The following is an 18,896-nucleotide window of genomic DNA, read 5'->3' on the forward strand; positions in this document are numbered from 1 at the left end:
CCAGGACTTACAAAGAATAAGTCATGAAACATCACTGCAGACCCATCACACACTGGACACAACCTGTTCCAACTTCCCTCCTCTGGTAGGCGCTATAGAGCTCTGGATGCAACAACTAGAAACAAGAACAGTTTCTACCTGCTGGCCATCACGCTGGTGAACATCTTCATCAGTCGTGTGTCAATTATCCTCTAACACCAAAACATCTACTTACTTCCATTCTAGATCATGTTTTTACAATTTAAATTCACTGTTTTATGCACTGTTGCACTGTTACTGTCAATATAAATCCTGCACACTGCATATACTGCATATTGACATGTGTCTATGCATATAATGTATATAATGTATATAACCATCCATGTATATCCATTCAACATGTATGTCTTTGCACACTTTGTATTGTTTACAGCTTACAGAACTCTTGACTTGTACATTGTTTTTGCTCTTCTATATATTTATGTATTCACCTTTTTTCCACGTTCTTGTGCACATAATAGTCTTGTCTGCTCTTTACTTTTATTTGTTCAGCTTTGTTGTCCTTGTTCTTGGCTGTTATGTCTATTGCTTTGTGTGTACATTGAGAGTAATTAAAACAAAGTGAGTCAAATTCTTGTATGTGTACACATAGATGGCCAATAAATCTGATTCGGATTCACACAGGGACTGACATGTCAGGCTGCTGATTAGAACTAACAGTGGAATTTATTTGACGGTGAAAGTTCCTACTTGACCTTTTCTGAACGGTATGTGGAACAAAAGATCAGCAGCCTAGACCTGTTTCTTGCGCTGAGCATCGACAGATTAATTCACTTGGGGCTCTGGGGTAAAAATGAGCTCTGGCCTCTATTGATGAGTCGTTTGTGGTAACAAACACATGTTAATACACAATAATAACACACAGCATGTAGACTTTGACACAATGCCCTTCTGACAGACCGTGGTGTTATTTCAGCTGATATTCTGCTTTAATGGTACATATTTGCAATGAATCAATTTTTTCACTAATCTGCTGACACACAGAGCTTTCAGAGCAGTGAGAGAAGAGCACCTGGAGGGAAATACCTGGTGAATGTGAGGCAGTGCAGGACCACCTGACAGCACTATTTTCAGTGTGAACTGTCAAGAGGGGTCTAATCTTTCATTACCTGCCCAACAAATGTTAAGACTCTCTCTACACTGGAATACTGTATCACCAATATGAAATAAATGAACTCATGTGTTGGTGTCAGCTGGCATTATTGTACTTCACACTTGTATAACTGACAACTAAATGATAAATCTGTGGTAGTATCTCATAGTTATGCTGCAGTAAGTCTTAATAAATGCATTAATATTATCACATTTTGGGGAATTTTAAGTCATATGAGACTCCAGATCTCAGTTCTGACTCACCGTGTTCTAATAATGAGATGCTTGTGTTTTCAAGTCATACTTATGAGGCACTAAATCAGATATATAATCCAAATAAATGTGCATTTTTCATCTTAAGCGTCATCATTGAGACAGTGCAGGACTGGATGTATGATTCGAGGCACCATGTCCTCATAAATCGATATTTCTGTGGAGGAGAGCTGCAGATGAGCTGATCCATCTGAAGCGAGTGTGTGCATCCTGTGTGAGAGCCACAGCATCCACTGTCACTGTGTAAATCGTGTCTCTTTAACTGAGGTATTCTCAGGACGGGGAGGGGGGGTGGATGGGTTCATCGGGTTCATGTAGTATTGGACGCCTCCTCCCATTTCAGGTTGGCTGCTTCCTTGGCTCCCTCGGCAAAAGGGGTAGCTGTAAGGCAAATAGGTGATGGAAAACGGCATGGAAGTTTGCTGTGGAAACGGCGAAATAGTCGAGCTTAACGTTTATTCGGGACACAGAAACTCGATCAACTGATGACTCCAAAACTAGCTGCCATTTTTAGGTCATTCGAGGCATCTCGCTAACTTGTTAGTAGCTCCAGCCAGTTGTATGAATAAGCCTGCTTTATTCGTCTATTAACTGTCCATTGGGATGGGGGAATCGCTTTGTCCTGTGCTGTCTAATAGAGGAATATAGGTCTAAATCATGATGGCTGATGGATGTTGCAGAGGGATGGAAAGAGGCAGGGGTAAGATTGCATCAGATTCTTTACCGAGATCCGCATATACTCAGCAATATGTCCAGACTGGATCACAGCAGCAGGGCAATGACATCCAGGAGTTAGCATCCAAACGCGTCGACATCCAGAAGAAACGCTTCTACCTGGATGTGAAGCAGAGCGTCCGCGGACGCTTCCTCAAAATAGCCGAGGTGTGGATTGGAAGAGGCCGTCATGATAACATCAGGAAGAGCAAACTGACGCTGTCAATGTCGATGGCTCCCGCTCTTCGCTACTGCCTGGGAGACTTCATAGATTATTATGCCCGTATCGGACTGCGGGGGGGCCTCGCGCCTCCGCAGCTCGAGGAGCACAGCAACAACGGCCAGGGCCGCGCGCACGACTCCCGCAGGAGAGCGCAGGAGCAGCACGCGGCGCTGTCTCCCACCGGCTCTGCGGTGTCCGACGACCATGCCCACCGCGTGCTCAAGAGCGAATTCATCGAGAGGGACAACAGAAAGTACTTTCTGGACCTGAAGGAGAACCAGAGGGGCAGGTTCCTCCGCATACGGCAGACCGTCAGCAAAGGACACGGCACAATGGGCTACTACGGCCAGGGCATCGAGCAGACCATCGTGCTGCCCGCGCAGGGGCTCATCGAGTTCAGAGACGCGCTGTCACAGCTGATTGAAGACTACGGCGACGAGGAGAGCGACGACCGCGGCCGAGCCGGGTCCAGGAACCACGACGACAACCCCGAACTTCCAGAGGCTGCGTCTTTTCGGGTGGACAACAAGAGGTTTTACTTTGACGTCGGTTCTAACCGGTATGGTATCTTTTTAAAAATTAGCGAAGTGCGGCAGCCGTATAGAAACACCATCACAGTCCCCCTCAAAGCCTGGGCTCGGTTCGGAGAGAATTTCATCAGGTACGAGGAGGAGATGCGACGGATTTTCTCCTGTCACAAAGAGAAGAGGACAGACGCTCGGCAGGACAGTGAGGAGCAGGAGGACTGACCTTGGCAGTAGGCTGTCTGTGCTTTTGCATGTATTCTAGGGATTCTGTTAATGAAGAACGCGTTCAGACGTGACAGTTAGCCCTAAATACTCCCCATGTTGTACTGTGTGGCCCTGCTGTAGCCCCTGCAGTTTCCCACCTTAACTCTTCGGCTCATTTGCCAAGGGCTGGTAAACTACAAATTTTAACCTGCCAAGAAATCATTCACTCATAACCCCAAAGCCTTCATCTGTTTCAATGAAAAATATCAGCTATTCTTTTCCCAATCAGTTCATTTCTCAGCGCTGTTTAATTATGTAATGCACCATCAGCACTCAACCAGGGCCAGTCCAGCCTGACTGGGTGATTTTTGGCCCTGAGCAGAATTTCAAACGCCTTCATCTGTTTTAAATCTAAGAGTGTACTGTCAATTACAAAGCGACACTGAAAGGGAACACTAGCGGTATTAAGAATGTGGTGTAAGTTAGAAAACCACATGAATATTTTGCCCTAAAGCATATTGATTAACAGTTCTGTGATGCGCAGATGTGCAGAAAAACTGCCAACCATGCTTATCACCGAAAGTAAACAAAAAACGAATCACACAGATTGAATGAACTTAATGTGTGTTCAGTGGAGTCTGATTTTCATGCAAAATGCAAATGAAGTGAAGATTGTGCAAAAAGAAAAATAGACAATTTTTGTCATTTAAATTGCATCTAAAAATGAGCAGAAGACCACACATGTGGATTTGCTTGTTTGGGGGGGGGGGGGGGGGGGGGGAATTCAGCCCCAAGCAGGAACTTAATGTAAGTGCAACACACACCGGCTGCACCCACTGCAGAGATAGAAAAAGCAGTCCTGGTACACTAACAGAATGTGCTGAGCAAACGGGATAATAAGAATAGTAAAATAGTAATAATACTGCAACGCACAAACACACACGCAGACACACACACAGTGTTGCCATGTAGAGGTTAGGCTTTCACATCAACAATAACTCTGTGGCAAAAAAAAAAAAAAAAAAAATGAATGTAGGCTTCCACATTCATTTCAATGACAACCTTTCCTGCAGTGCAGTGCTGTTGGCAAATCAAATATATGCAAGTGACCAGACCAGGTAGAATACCCTGCAGTGTGTCAAATGTAGCAATGTGTTGATTTGCTGTTTATCTTGGCAGCATCGGGATGAGGGGAGAAATAAAATCTTAGCGCTGTAGAGTCCAGAGCACCAGGACAAAGTGCTATGTGGTGGTCTGGTTTTTGATAAGCCTTCAGACTAGACTTCCTCAGTGTTCTGTCTTTCATTTCCTGTGGCAGCACACCAACACAGCCCCTCGTGCTGTTCTGCCATAGTGCTATTGTCCATGGGAAAGCACCAAACAGTTTACAGTGGTTAGCAAAGTTCGCAAAGCTGACAAAAATGAATCTAAAAGAAATCCTGGCTATTTCTTAGCTAGTACAACACATCTCCTTTATTGTCTTCTCCAACACAGGCACTTTGTCCACAGACACAGGCCCGTGTTTGTGTTTCACTGAGCTCACTTACATTCAGATACTAATATTTGCTTTGTTATTTATTTTAAAGCCTCAAACAATTGAGAAATAACTGACTTGTGGCATCAGCTGCTGGAATAGTTTGCAGTATGAAGATAACGTAGAAAAGATGTCTTTTCTCACCATCCAGAAACCCAGTTAAGACAGAGAAGAGGAACCTGGCAGCGACTGCTGTCTGAAAAGACCTGTAGATCTGTTCATTCTTAAGGATAAATGGTTGCTATAGGCCCATCATTTATACTATAGAATGACACACTTTATTTGCTGAAGGAAAGGTATTGTACATGTGTTCTGCTGAGCGTGCAAGAGATGACCATATGCAAGCTGTCTTCGCTGTCCACGCAGTGGCCCGGCGGTGTTTGGCAGAGCTTGCAGAGCTTTACACAATCATGAAAAAAACAAACAGAGAAGACGCACTGAAACACGCACACGGCCACGGTTATGCCAGTGTAGACAGGTGGAGTGTATCTGTTGCCTCAGATGAACTTCAGACAGACGATTGAAACGTGCAGCCGACACACACACACACACACACACACACACACACACACACACACACACACACACAGCAGACCTGAACTGGCTCTGGTTTTCAGCTTGCTCACAATTCTTTGCCACTTTATAACCATTATCATTTCTCCCTCCCGTAGATTTATTTTTTTTTTTGTACCATTCGGAGGTAAAATTTTCACTAAAAAGCAAATGTGAAAGTCTGAAAAAATGTGTTCCAGCAGTATATTTTTCTGGTCTTCTGTCCTGTTGATCATCTTGCCAGCCCTGAGATCTATCTTTCAACCACTGATGTAGACAGTCCCAGCTCCAGTTGTACAGCAATGCCTTTAAAAAGTAAGATTCCTATTTTCTATCATTTTACTACATGACCTTCACAAAATGAGGTCTTATGTCATGCTTTAGACCAGGAGCTCCAAAATCTGCTGCTTAACGTGTCGGGAAAATGTTTATTTGATTTTGAAACGTGGTGCTATGGAAATTTACTGACACATTTTCTGTTTGGCATTTGAAGTTGCTGGTACCTCATGTAGCTCAGATCTACAGGTGTTTTCGACATGACATAAACAGATGGGTGAAGACAGAAAACAGACTTGGTACCTTAACGTCAGCGTACGCCTCAGTGCTCATTGGCACACTGGGTAGATAAATGAGTGGTAGCATAGAAAGGGCTCAACATCTTGCTCAAACAGGCCTTTAAACTATATTTGTACCAATGTGCTCACTTCTGCAGAACCGTGTATTTTACCTTTCCGTATTATCTACTGATAAGGAAGTGATGACGTCTTAAAGTGTTTATGTCTTACTTGTCTGTTCTTTTTGGCTGTGAGTCCCTAAAAATCCATGAAGTGCTGCTTCTCCATTAGAGCTTGAATGGCTGTTTGCCATACATTGAGCTCTGTGTACAGTATACTGTGTGTGACCTGCATGACAGAAGAGCTGTCACTGATGACAAAGAGCCCGATTCAGACTCTGACTGCACAACTATAGTTTCAAGCAAGGTCTTCTCGAAGATCAGATGCTGAAGTGACCAAAATTAAGGGCTAACAACCTTTTTCTGCTGTAAAAAGTAGACATTTCAGTAAATACCACACGCATCAAAAATTCAAATAATATAAAAATTCAAACAAAGGATTAAGTCACAAAGCCTGAAAGAAAAATATGTTTGAGTGTGCAATGCAGTTAGTTTATCTGTGGTTATTGGAATATCATTTAATGGAGAGTGATAGCAACCACAATGCAGTGTTAATAATAGTCAGCAGTATGGCCAACACAAACAAAAGCCGGTCTCTAATTGTGGCCGGGCTGAAAATACAGGACGGGATTACGTGAGGATTATCTGAATTCTAAAGGTTAATTCACTAGAATGCACATTTCCAAAGCATACATACCATCAGTACAATAGAGTCCTGTCATGCTCACCACTCTAAACACAAATATTGTTCTTTTTTACTAATTCCATTCATTTCTACTTTGCTTTCACTGTTAAACTAGTGTCATTGAAACTCAACACTTCCTGCAGGTGTCGACATTGTGAATGAAAACAGAATCTAAACTGCGAGTATATGAAGGCACTGCATATTTTAATAGAAAAGGGAAATTAGAAATGCATGTTTCATTAAAGGCCTGGTTCTTTCTGCAGTTGAGCTAAATAAAGGTACATTATTTCACAACTGATGGTACGTATGTACACAAAATGTAGCTCAGAAAGTGTGAGAGCAGCTGAGGGTTCGGTGTATGGAGGACGTTGAGACTTCTATCACTGAGTCGTGTTGTCTGTTAAACTCTCATGTAAGAGGTCAGCTGGCCCTGCAGATGATGATGATGACTGTACAGCACCTTCACCATCCTGCAGACATGCTGCCGTGTCGAGGTATCTGAGCTAACATCTCAGACCACGCTGCTTTGGTGCCTGCTGCAGTTTTTGTAGACCGGCATAAAATATGTATCTTCACCAGACGCTGACAGTGCCCAATCCAAGTGCACATTCTGTCATGTGGCCTTTAACACGCTGTACATGGTTGATTATGCGTGTCATACAGGGATTTTGTTCTTAAAGGCATTTCTTTTACCCGTTACATTCAAACAGTGACACTAGTTTCTCCAAAACTTTATATCCAGACAACTTAAACACAGGTCTGGTTAACAGTTTAACCACCATTCTAAATCAGCATGCAAGTCTTACGTTGTAGGTAACCATAGCAACAATACTGATGCGTCTCATGCTTTTAAAGATAAAATGGTTAGAACACTATTATTTTGTTATTGTCCTGCTTGTGCTGACTATTATTGGATAATCCTGAGCTGAAGCACTGAGCTTCTAATTGACTCTCGTCCATAATAGAAATCAAATTAAGGCAACAATTTATTAGTGTATATTGGAAAAAAATATTTCATACGCCCCATCATCATTCAGTCCATGTCTGAACAGAAGCAACACAAACACACATTTCAAATCAAGTGTCTGAATCGGGCCCTTTGTTCCAGCGTAACTCTGCATTGTACCGACTGCTGTCAACTCTAAGTTTAATGTTGAGACGTAACGAAATGACTGGTCTCGGTGAAGGAGGTAAAAAAAATGCAAAAACCTTTCAGAAAAATCAGTGTTAAAAGATTTGTACTGGTGGCAGCCAATTCTTGTGATGCCTTTAGGTGCATGAAAAGCACAGGACTAGTTGGGTTTGGTGTGTTTGTTGTCTTGTGTAGGGCGTGAACTTTAATGATTAAATGAGTTGTTTTATTTTCATATAAATGGCAAAAGTTATATAAAACAGTGTAGGAAGTATAATGCAAAGCACAATTTATTTTAAAAATGATGTGAAATTAGAATATATACTCAATTCTTTACATTGATTTGATTCAGCATTGGTGGCCAGTGAATTTGGCCTGAGAGGCAGATTTGCTCAAAGATTAAATCTAGCCTCAGCCAAGATATTTAGATAAAGACATGGTATTTATTCTCTTGAAAGTGTAATGTCATCTTTCTTTTGAATTCCAAATATCACTCCAAAAAGCACTTTAAATAAAAGCTGCACTTTCGTTCTACTGCTTTGTAATCAGTTGACGTGGAGGGACCATCTCTATTCATGCCTTTGGTGAAAAGTGACAATCATGGATCCCATAGAGTCTGATGAGCTGCAGTCACACAACTCCCATCATGATCTGTGGTCCGTTTTTCACTGCTTCTAATTAATGAGGCAGTCTGGGGTTGAACATTTTGCGTATATTAATTCTAGCACCATATTAAATAATCATTGTCAGATGGACTGAGACTCTAGTCTCACTGAATTTTGTGAAATGAGCACAGAATTTGAGACGCAGATTTCATCCAGTGGACATGGAAAGTGTGAAGATCACTTCACCCTGAACAGGACTGTTTGGCAGCAGCACAAAGTCTGTCACGTTTTATTTGAAATTCAAACTACGGTTTAAAAACCATGTAATGTCAACGTGTAATCATCTATTTGAATTCCAAATTCACAGTTTATTAGCCCAACAGGCCTTGTCCTCCAACAAGAGACATTCAGAAATTATGCTGGCTGGCTGATCCCAGACCTGTTGAGTTTAACACGTGGGTGACATTCGATCAATCAGTTTAAAGGAATTACTTCATTCGTTTGATTAGTTTGGAGTTGATTTGACTTGAGCACAAACACATTGTACCTTTTTTTTATCTAAAGTATCTTCATCTTGGTGAATGCAGGGTTCTTCTGTAAAACAGCCTTTTCCCCTTTGGAGCGACTCTGTGGTGTGGGAGCAGACGTTCATGTCATGGCTTTGTGCTCATTTCACAGCATTTCACGAGACCAAGTTGAATGATGAGAGGGAAAATGATCTCAGCTCAGCAGCATCACTCTGATTTCATACTTTTTGCTCCTGTGTTTTCTGTAGAAATGACACAGGACGTCGGGGCGGAGCCCTCGGAATGAGCTTGCTCATTGTTGGGACATAATGCCGTACTGCAGAGCTAAAAAGATTCTTAAGAAAGCTGAGTGAGATTTTAATTATTTGTCTAAAATTAGTGATCCTGATTTAACAAATATAAAATCCAAAATGTAAATAAAGAAAGAAAAAAATTAAATAAATACATAAATAAATAAATAAATTCATAGATAGATAAATAGATAGATAATTTATGGTGCAAATGCTTTGTCTGTATTTATAAAAATGTTAGTTATTATTATTTGCATAATAAAAAGTGAGTATTTAATATATTCATATTTGTTATGCTTTTTGTTCCCCGTAAAGAGGCAGACTGGTGCCTTGATATCTTTTAGCCCACTGACGACAAATCATACGTCCTCCATATTACGGATTGATTTCTGGCTCTGTTGTGTTGACAGTGCAGCTCAACCCTCAGTCAGACTCAGAGGATAAACAATAAGCTAACATGGGTGATATAGAAAAATAATTTGGTAATTTCTTGCATTAAAAAGATTGCGTTTAGCAACAGCAATAAGACAACTCTCTGATGTCTGAGCATTGTCCAGTGTGATAGTTTGACTCCCACTTCAGTGCTGACAGCAGCCAGAATCTTCAAGCCTGCATTCATATAAGCAAAGAAACATGCTAGAATAGCAAAGAGCTGTTTGCAGTCACCTGCACAGTCTGAGGGAATCTGGGCAAACATGTCACAGACTGCTGAACATTAAACAACAGGAAGTGACACCTGCCAAGCTCTGTGTCACACCAACTGAACAAACCTACTTGTTCCTAAATGAAACACGTAATGAAATCCAAATATTTTTTACAAACTGATCCCAGGACAGCTGGAGCGCTGTTTCTGTTACAGTTAACAGACTGACTTCCTGCTTCAGATCTGACTGACTGTTGTGTGTGCACGCAGTTTTCCTGTGCAGTGAGGGATTATTAGCACCATTTCAGATGCGCTCAACTTCTGTTTTACCTCCAAAGAATAACCTAAGCCCCCTGTTAGTAGTGCCAAATGACAAAGTTCTGTCCAAGAAATTTCCAGATGAATTATTCAGAAAAAATGGAGCTGTAAAGTGAGGTGTTATTGTTTATTTGCATGGCATACTGACATGAATGGAAACGTAGCCAATCTAAAGCTGGTGATCTTTACAGTAATATAAAGCAATTTGAGTTTAAGTATCCATCTCCCTCACCCTCTGTAGACTTGACAAGAGCTGTCGATTCCTCACTGACGGAGAGCAGCAGCTGTGGTCAGCTTGATTTCACTGACACTGGGTTCCAGTTGTGGCCAGATGTTATAGTGGAAAACAAACATCGAAACTCCCTCTTATTTAACTTCAACTGAATTTATCTTGATTATTTCTTCAAAACCTCCACAATTGCTCCTGCAGTGTCGAGGTCCACTGCTTTCAACCACATCACACAGTCCTGAAGTGACCGGTCCTCCATCTGAAAGCTGGTTAAGAGTTTTATTTCCATGGTCAGGAGTGAACTTTTCTCACTCTGCTGCCCATCTGTATGCTCTGTAGTTTCCAAATATCCATATTTCTGCCAATGCATGGCTAAATGCATGTGTCAGTGCTTCTGTCAGAATCACAGGAGCACAAAAGCACAAGAAACAGTGTATTCAGCCATATTTTGACCACAGCTGCTCTTCCTCGTCACTCAGGAAAGAACAAACAGTAGCTGAGTGTTTGATACCAAGAACATTTAATTTTCAGTGGACAATCAACAGAGAGCTAACAGGAGGAGGGCTGCAGGATGTTGGACTGGGATGAACAACTCGATGAAAGAGAAAGATCTAATGTTTCCAACCCTGACGCCTTAAAGCACCTTTACAAATCGACTGTATGTTTGCTTGTTTTGATTCACGTGCTTTGTTTTAGCAAATAGAAATGATGAAAAAGAGTCAAAACCGACAGAAAATTAGTTCTCATGAACTGTTGCTCCAAATATCCAGGATGAAAATGATCAGTGAGTGCTCAGAGTGAAGCGGTGGGAGTAACCTTGACAAAGTGTACGTGTTTATCTGTGGTTGTGCAGGTAGAGTGATGTGAATGTACGGATACTGAAGAAGACATTCTGGTTTGCTGTTTTGTTTTTGCCTTCTGTTCACCATCAGAGTTTTGGAGTGGGAAACGTAGAGATGTAGATGTTTGGTAATCATTTAAAAATTAACTGAAGTGAATAATGAAAATGTGAAAAGGTGTATATTTAGATAAATGTAATGTAATACATTGGTGTGTCCTATAGTCCTATAGCGTAAGACCTAAAAAACAAGGAATTTTCGTACTCAAGCACTTTCTTTATGTGTACTGTATTAGTTCATCTTCTACATCTAAAGTACTGTATGAATATTCATTACTTGCCTTGTAACGTTTGAAACAATGCTACGTTTAGAAGTGGTGACCAAGAAAATCAAGTTTTTAGAGTGTATGCATGCCAATGGTTGGGTCCCAGCATAATAGGAAAACTATATGAAAAAATGGTGCTATGTTCATTATATAAAGGTGCTTCTATGGACCCCAGCTGAATGCATGCAAAGAAGAACTATCAAAAGAAGAAAAAAAGAGAAAATTGATGTCCTACTACTGTTCTCAAATAGTGCTGCTTCCCAAAGATGTCGGAAATTTGGAAATTCCAACTTTCTATTTGTTAACATGCAACAACCCTTCAAGTTAGTGTACGATGCAGGAATGTGACAACATGTCAGCATTCTCTGAAAACTTGAGCACACGGTGTTACTGTCACCCTGTTCAATATCCTCCAAACATGCTTTTACTGTTAGTTTGTTGGGAAGGAGCATTTGAAGTCAGACAAAGGACGTTCGAAGTGTTGTTCATGTTCTTCCCTGTTTTTTCTGAGCGACATCACTGGAGCTCATAGAGGTTGTTATTACAATTTGTGAGCTGGGAATTTCCAACTGAAGACTAGCAATGGAATGCATTGTAGGTGGCAGATATCCTACCTGATCACAAATGGTCAAGTCTAACTGTAAATATCATCATTACCAGCCTCCACAGCTCTCAGACCAACCAGAACCAGGATCAGGCTGAGCAGGAATGATCAAACTTGGAAATTGGCCGTTACCCTGAAGGCAACATAAACCAACAGCATCTCGAAGTTTAGAGGCCGTCAGTCACGAGGTGGTTTCTATTTTTAAGAAAAGAAAAATGTCTATTTACAGTTACACTGCCTTTGTGACAAAGGTCAAAAAGATCTATAGACAATCTAATGACAATATTTTGTACTCTTAAGTCTTCAGATGTTAATGTGTTTAAATCATATTTTTCATGTAGCAGAGTTATAGGACAGCAAACATCAATATAGTCTCTGAGAGGTCAAAGTTGTTGAAGTTTGGAAAACTTTGTGCTGATTGTTGATGGAAAAGAATTTGGACAAAGAAAATGTGTTTGTTTATTGGTTGTATTGATCATCTTTCTTTTTATGTTGTTCATTAAATGTTTTACAGGATTATCAATGCTTTCATTGGTTTTCTGTTTTAAGACTCCAGCCAGCGGCACACTGCGCTGTGTGCATCTGTGCAGCGTATTACTACACTTATTTAAGACCAAGCATCATTTTAAACTCAGCATTTATGCACCAGAATGGAGTGATGAAGGAACGAGGGGGCAGAGAAAACACTGACACTGATGATCCAGTAAATATCATTGATGTATCGAAGGAACTGAATAATAATCTAAGAAATTCATTCAGTGGGAAAGGAAACAAGTTTTTTCTTTACACTTAAAGGATTGGTCTCGTGGAATATATTTTTCTTCTTGTCAGCAAATCCCCTGTGCAGATCCAACAAAGTATCCTGCTTACAAGTGTAGTGTGTGTAGCCAAAGCCTGATATATCTTATTCCCACAGAGCTCCATTGTTTTCCAAAAGTGATTAAAAACACATCAGTGAGCCACATTGTTGTTCATTACGATGAACACACACTGTAGTTTATTTAGACTCTGTCACACATACACCATCATGCCGCCCCAAATACTCAACAGAGCATCAAATGTGGATTAATCCACAGCTGAAAATAGTCCCGGACAAGTGAATTTAGTGAGGCCTTTTTAAAACTATATATTTTGAGTTGTTTGTGAAGATTTCTATCTTCACTATACCAAATGGGTTTGTGGCTGAGAGCCACAGATTAACATAACCATCAGTCTCTTCATGCAATCTATGACAAGATGAAAAACAGAAAATAACAGACTGTGCTGTTTTTCTGCTCCTGATCCACTCAATTTCCTTTGCTGCTATGCTTAGTGATGATAGCACAAACATTTCAGATCTGTTTCAGGAAGTCATAGCGTGTTAAAGCCTAAAGTGAAGAGATACGTTTTTAACTTTCTTTTGAAAATATCCAGTGAGCTGCTTCCCTCTGGAGGTAGTGTGTTCCAGAGCTTTGTGGTGTAATGGACAAAGGCTGCATCCCCATCTTTCTTTTGGCTGTTGCTGGAAACCTCCAATAAACCAGCAGCAGATGATCACAGTGTTCTTGAAGACAAATAATGTAATAATAACGAGGGAGTTAGTGATGTATCTTGGTCTTAGTCCATTAAGGGCTTTGTGTATGAGGAGGAGGGCTTTAAGTCAATCCTGAATGTCACAGGAAGCCAGTGCAGAGCGGCTCAAACTGGACTAATGTGCTCTCTCCTCGTGGCTCTGGTTAATAGCCGAGCTGCAGAGTTTTGAATGAGCTGAAGTCTCTCAGTGGTTTCTTTCGGGAGGCCAGCAAATAGTGAGTTACAGTAATTGAGCTTGAAATAAAGGCATGAATCAATTTTTCAGCCTCTTTTTGGTTTAGAAATGGTTGTACTGTAGCTCTGTTTTTAAGGTGGAAAAAGCTTTCATCACTGTGTTGATGTGGGACTTTAATAGAATAACACCAAAACTTGTAACCTCAGCTCAACAAATTTTAAGTATCACTAAGGTGTGAATCTAAAGTATACACTGCGCCAAAGAACATAAACAGGTTAACAAAAAGGATCACAGATATATATGAGATGTGTCGTATAGCTGTGTATGTATAATATCAAATCTGAAGTACTTATAGTTAAGTTGGACTGTTCATCATGTCCAGGATATTGTACTTAACGGCCCATTGTTGCACATTATATCCTGTAAGTCAGAGAGCTGTAGTGTTCGTAATGTAAGAGAGAGACTGAACAAGCAGCAGAACACAGCTTAAGGTGGAGCTGGAGTGACTTCAGCACCCTGTGCCTCTGCGGTACATGTCTCAACATGAGGTCGATGAGTTGCAAACTTTCATTGCCACAGGAAGAAAGGATTTCCTGTGGTGCATCATGATGGTACCAGTGTACTGCTGAAGGTGCTCCTGTGCATCATGGAGAGAGTCATTGGCCGTGATGTTCCACAGTCTGCGCAGCATCTTCTTCTCAATCCAACTCAACCCCAGGACAGAGCCTGCATGTTGATTCTGTTGGCTTTGACTGCTGCTACCCCAGCACATGACAGCAAAGAAAAGAGCACTTTGTGCTGATTTAAGACTCCACAGACAGTAGAGTTGGCTTTGACCCTTCCTACACAGCCTCGTTGTTCTTAGCCCAGGCCTGTCCCCTGCGGACCCCTGTGGTGCTCATGCACTGACCATGATCCAGGACACCAGGCGAGTGTCACCGTGAGAGCACTAGAAAACCCAAAGCACATGGCTCTCATCATGCTGTCCTCCACTTCCACCTTTGGCTGGTAGAGAAACTGAAGGGGTTCCTCAAGAGACAGTAAACTGTCAGTCATGACGTTGAGTTTAATGATATAGTGGATCCTTTACACAGAGTGAGGGCATGCTATCTGAATCTGAGGCCAAGAGACTCACTGATATTTAGAACATACAGAGCAGAGTCAAAAAGTTGTCTGGTCTGTCTGGATCTGTTGTCAATGGATCTACATCCTACATCTACACCTGGAACAGAAATCAGTATCACTTTTTTAAAAAGGCTTACTTCACAAAGGGTAACTCCATTAATGTTAAGCCATTATTATCAGTGTTGTCAAATTGTAGAAACTCCTTTTGGTTGATATCCAACATTTATTGCTTGATTTATAAATTCCTTACTAACATGTATAACTGCAAGACTTGGTGCAATATTATGGATTTTTATTAGCAACATATTTGATCACAACAGAGCACAATTTTGCAACACAGTATTTGCTTTCTGCAGACTGCAGTGGGATGGAATGAGACTCAAACGAGTCTCAACGAGAATCCCAGTGCATGGGATTGCCTCCACCAAGCTCTCTGCAGTGAGGAAGATGAACAACAACTTCCTGTGATAAGCAGTCAACCTTTTAATTGGTCTGCCATTAATAAAGATTCATGGTTTCCTCTTTCTAATGGGGCATCTACTGTCATAAAGTTAGTAAGTGAGGGTGTGTATCTATCCCTCTTTGATCAATATGCATCTATACACATGGCTCACTACACAACACAGAAATGATACAGTTATTTGAAGTGATCTGATGTCTGTCTGTCTGTGATCTGTTACAGCCCTGGAGCATCCACTCAGTCATTCTGTACTGACATTGTCATTGTTTTTTGCCAGTCAAATCGGCATTTACCTAACCAGTCTGAGTGTGGTGGCCTCACCTGCTGCCTCACAGCTGATTTGAATGCTGGTGACCCTGCTGCACTCTCCTCACTTTTCTTTATAGTTTAGTCTCTTAATGCTTCATTGACTTTTAGTTTGACCTTTTGACTTTATGCACAACACATTCCTGTTGCATGTTCATCAGCACAGAGAAATGATAACACAGCTTTTGTCTCATATGTACATCATACTCGTGGTTTATTTAGCACTGTCGGCAGTACATCAGTTTCTATTTGTAACACACACATTTAGTTACCTTCTGTACAGTCACACTTTAGTTTGTCGTCAGATTACTTTGCCTCAAGTGGTCCCGTCTAGAGTGGCAAAAGACACTGAGGGTGAAGGTGTCAGGGAGCCAACACTGAGAGACCTGGCTGGTGTTATTCAGACCTTCAGGAGGCAGCAGGAATTTTGGAAGGTTCAACTCAAACAGGAGGCTACATGACAAGAGCATCGCTTCAACACTGCAACATCAATTCCAGTTTCTGCAGTTGGAGGTGCAGACTCATACTTCTCCTGTCCCAGAGCTCACTCATGAGCCCAGACTCGAGAAACAACAGTGCTCTACAGTGCAGCAGCATGGCGGTTGCCAGTGACTGGATCTTTTGCTTCATTCCTCTACTGAAAGGAAAGACCAGAGGCACCTATCTCCATATGAATATGGATGATTCTCTTGGTTATGACAAGATGAAAATGTATCTATATCAACCTATCAAATGCAGAAGTCAAATGCAGACAAATGATCCAATTTTGTCCACCTTTGTGATGAGAGCGAGAGAAAGGGATCCAGAGACAGAGCCTGATAACACCAGAGGAGAGTTCTTCCTTGTTCTTTACCATCAGCATGGCCGGATTAAGCAGCTGGTGGTCCCTCCTGCAGACTGAGCTGCAATGATTTCCTGCACTGGCCACAGAGGGAAGCGCAACATAATTTCCACTGGCCCGCCTTGCAGATTTCGAGTTGTCGAGTCCTGTAGGATTTGCCCTCAGTGCCAGAAGACGACAGCTAAAGTCCATCAGAGCTCCACTCTATCCTGGGACATCCATCCATCCATCCATCCATCCATCCATCCATCCATCCATCCATCCATCCATCCATTATCTATACCGCCTATCCCTTTCGGGGTTGCGGGGGGCTGGAGCCTATCCCAGCTACAATGGGCAGGAGGCGGGGTACACCCTGAGCCGGTCGCCAGCCGATTGCAGGGCCACATGCAAGGACAAACAAACATTCACACTCTCACTCACACCTACGGACAATTTAGAGTCATCAATTATCCTAATGAGCATGTTTTTGGTCTGTGGGAGGAAGCCGGAGTACCCGGAGAGAACCCACGCATGCACGGGAAGAACATGCAAACTTCACACAGAAAGGCCCCGCCTGACCCGGGGATCGAACCGGCAACCTTCTTGCTGTGAGGCACGCGCTGAACTGGCCCACGGGCACACATGACAGAGGCTCAGCAGCAACCAGAAAACCTGGTGTGACCTGCCAGCCCAACACAGAAGCTTTGGCTCTGGTTAAAAAAGGTCTCGGCCATGCTGCCAAGTGACAGCAAGCTGCTGGCTAAGTGGCCTTTAGAGGTGCAGAGGAAATTTGGATCCACTGTCTAGACTTAGACTTAGACTGTTACTAAGTCTAAGTCCAGTTTATCAAGTTTCCACCACCAGCACCAGCATTTCATCTGTATTCCTCACAATGAATATGAAGTCTAAAGTGCTATAAGATGTATTTGTACTGTATGTTTGGTTGTTGATTGACTGATTAAATAAAATCAGCAACAGTTGGGACTGGTGATGGGAGAAACTCCATTAGAGCTGAGAAGTATGGATTTTTCAATTCTTTTTCAGGAAAAGGTGAAAGAACAACTGAAAGATTTAGTTTGTGTACTGCAGAAAACAAAACATATATTAGGAACAAGCTTTTAAATGCGACAGTAGGCTTCTCTTCTCTGTGGTGTCCAGCAGGTTATTTGTGGTACAGGACAGGAATTTGTCATTGTTAGAAAAAGACAAAGTAAGGAGAGTCAGGGAAGTTCATGAAGAAACGGTAACTTCCTTCATCACAACTAAAGGTTTTCAGTTCAGTACAGATAACCTGGGTTTTAGATTGCACTGTGGAAGTTCACTTCTGCCCATTCAGCTCCTGAAGCAGGCCTTATCAGCAGTCTCTTGATCACTATTATCAACTGCGACAGTGATGAGATACAGTTAAACTTAGCAGCCTTTAGACAGGCTTTTAGCTACCAGTGAGGATTTGGAAGTCATGTCCTCTTTATTTGTTTCTGGGAATTTAAGGACTTTAAGAAGAAACACATATAAAATGGATATTTTTCAATGCCATTATGTTGAATAAATTCAACAACCAGATTTTCAGCGTACAAAAAATACAATAGAACAGATTAAATAAATAAATAAAACTGAAAATTGGACAACCTGTTAATTAGGTCTCCACAAAATGACCCCTGGGCAAGGAAAGCTATTCAAGTTAATCTTTATGTATACAGGTCAGTATTCTAAATCACATTTTGCCTTAAGGAGCTCTAGAATCTTTTTAGCATCTTTAAACCCTTAATTCAGATAAGAAAACGCTCCTCAAACCTCAGGAAAAGCAGCAGAGGAGGGACACAGACATGCAAAGGATGCCATGTGTACAGAATCGATCAACAATTAACCACAGTGTACAAACTTGACTACAGATATATGCAGATGGTAAAACATGAGTGAAGAGTATGAATCCAGGAGGACATAACTTCAGGTGTCTCCAGATATGTAGGACCTGAACCACACGACCTGGACAGAGAACAGGCCACACAGGACAGAAGGGACAGCACAGCATTGACACTGATAGGAGAGACAAACAAACACAAGGAGGGAAGGAGAGACATGATAACATGCAAACTAGAGAGAGGAAAGACTTTAATCTGTGACTTATGACCTCAGTTTTCATGGACCTCTGTCAGCGTCTCTGTACCTACATATCTGCAGTACTGGAAGAACTATTCACAGCTACTACTTCAATATCAAAAGTAAAAGTACTCATTCTGCATAACTGTCTCATCCTGTGGTCATTCGTCATGCCAGTGGTTTTTCATCTATTGATCTCAAGTGTTCACTCACATTAGGGTAATTATTATAATTAGACAGTGTGTAATAAATATCGTTCCAGAGATTTCTGCCTCTCACACACATTCCCGCTCAGCAGGTGGCGGTA

General features: G+C 41.6%; 2 protein-coding genes across 2 annotated transcripts in view; one reads left to right on the forward strand and one right to left on the reverse strand.

Moving 5' to 3' along the window:
• pomk (protein O-mannose kinase) overlaps window positions 1-18,896 on the reverse strand; it is a 175,528-nt gene that overhangs the window by 58,236 nt on the left and 98,396 nt on the right. The window lies entirely within an intron of this gene.
• Window positions 1,704-12,543, forward strand: purg (purine-rich element binding protein G). Its single transcript, XM_070989187.1, has one exon. The coding sequence runs from the start codon at window positions 2,062-2,064 to the stop codon at window positions 3,088-3,090; it is 1,029 nt and encodes a 342-aa protein (XP_070845288.1). The 5' UTR covers window positions 1,704-2,061; the 3' UTR covers window positions 3,091-12,543.

The sequence above is a fragment of the Chaetodon trifascialis genome, chromosome 20 (genome assembly GCF_039877785.1).
Source record: "Chaetodon trifascialis isolate fChaTrf1 chromosome 20, fChaTrf1.hap1, whole genome shotgun sequence".
NCBI classification, from domain to species: domain Eukaryota; kingdom Metazoa; phylum Chordata; class Actinopteri; order Chaetodontiformes; family Chaetodontidae; genus Chaetodon; species Chaetodon trifascialis.

Excerpts from the sequence above, each read along its gene's own strand:
- purg (XM_070989187.1), top strand. The coding sequence starts at position 2,062 with ATGATGGCTGATGGATGTTGCAGAGGGATGGAAAGAGGCAGGGGTAAG.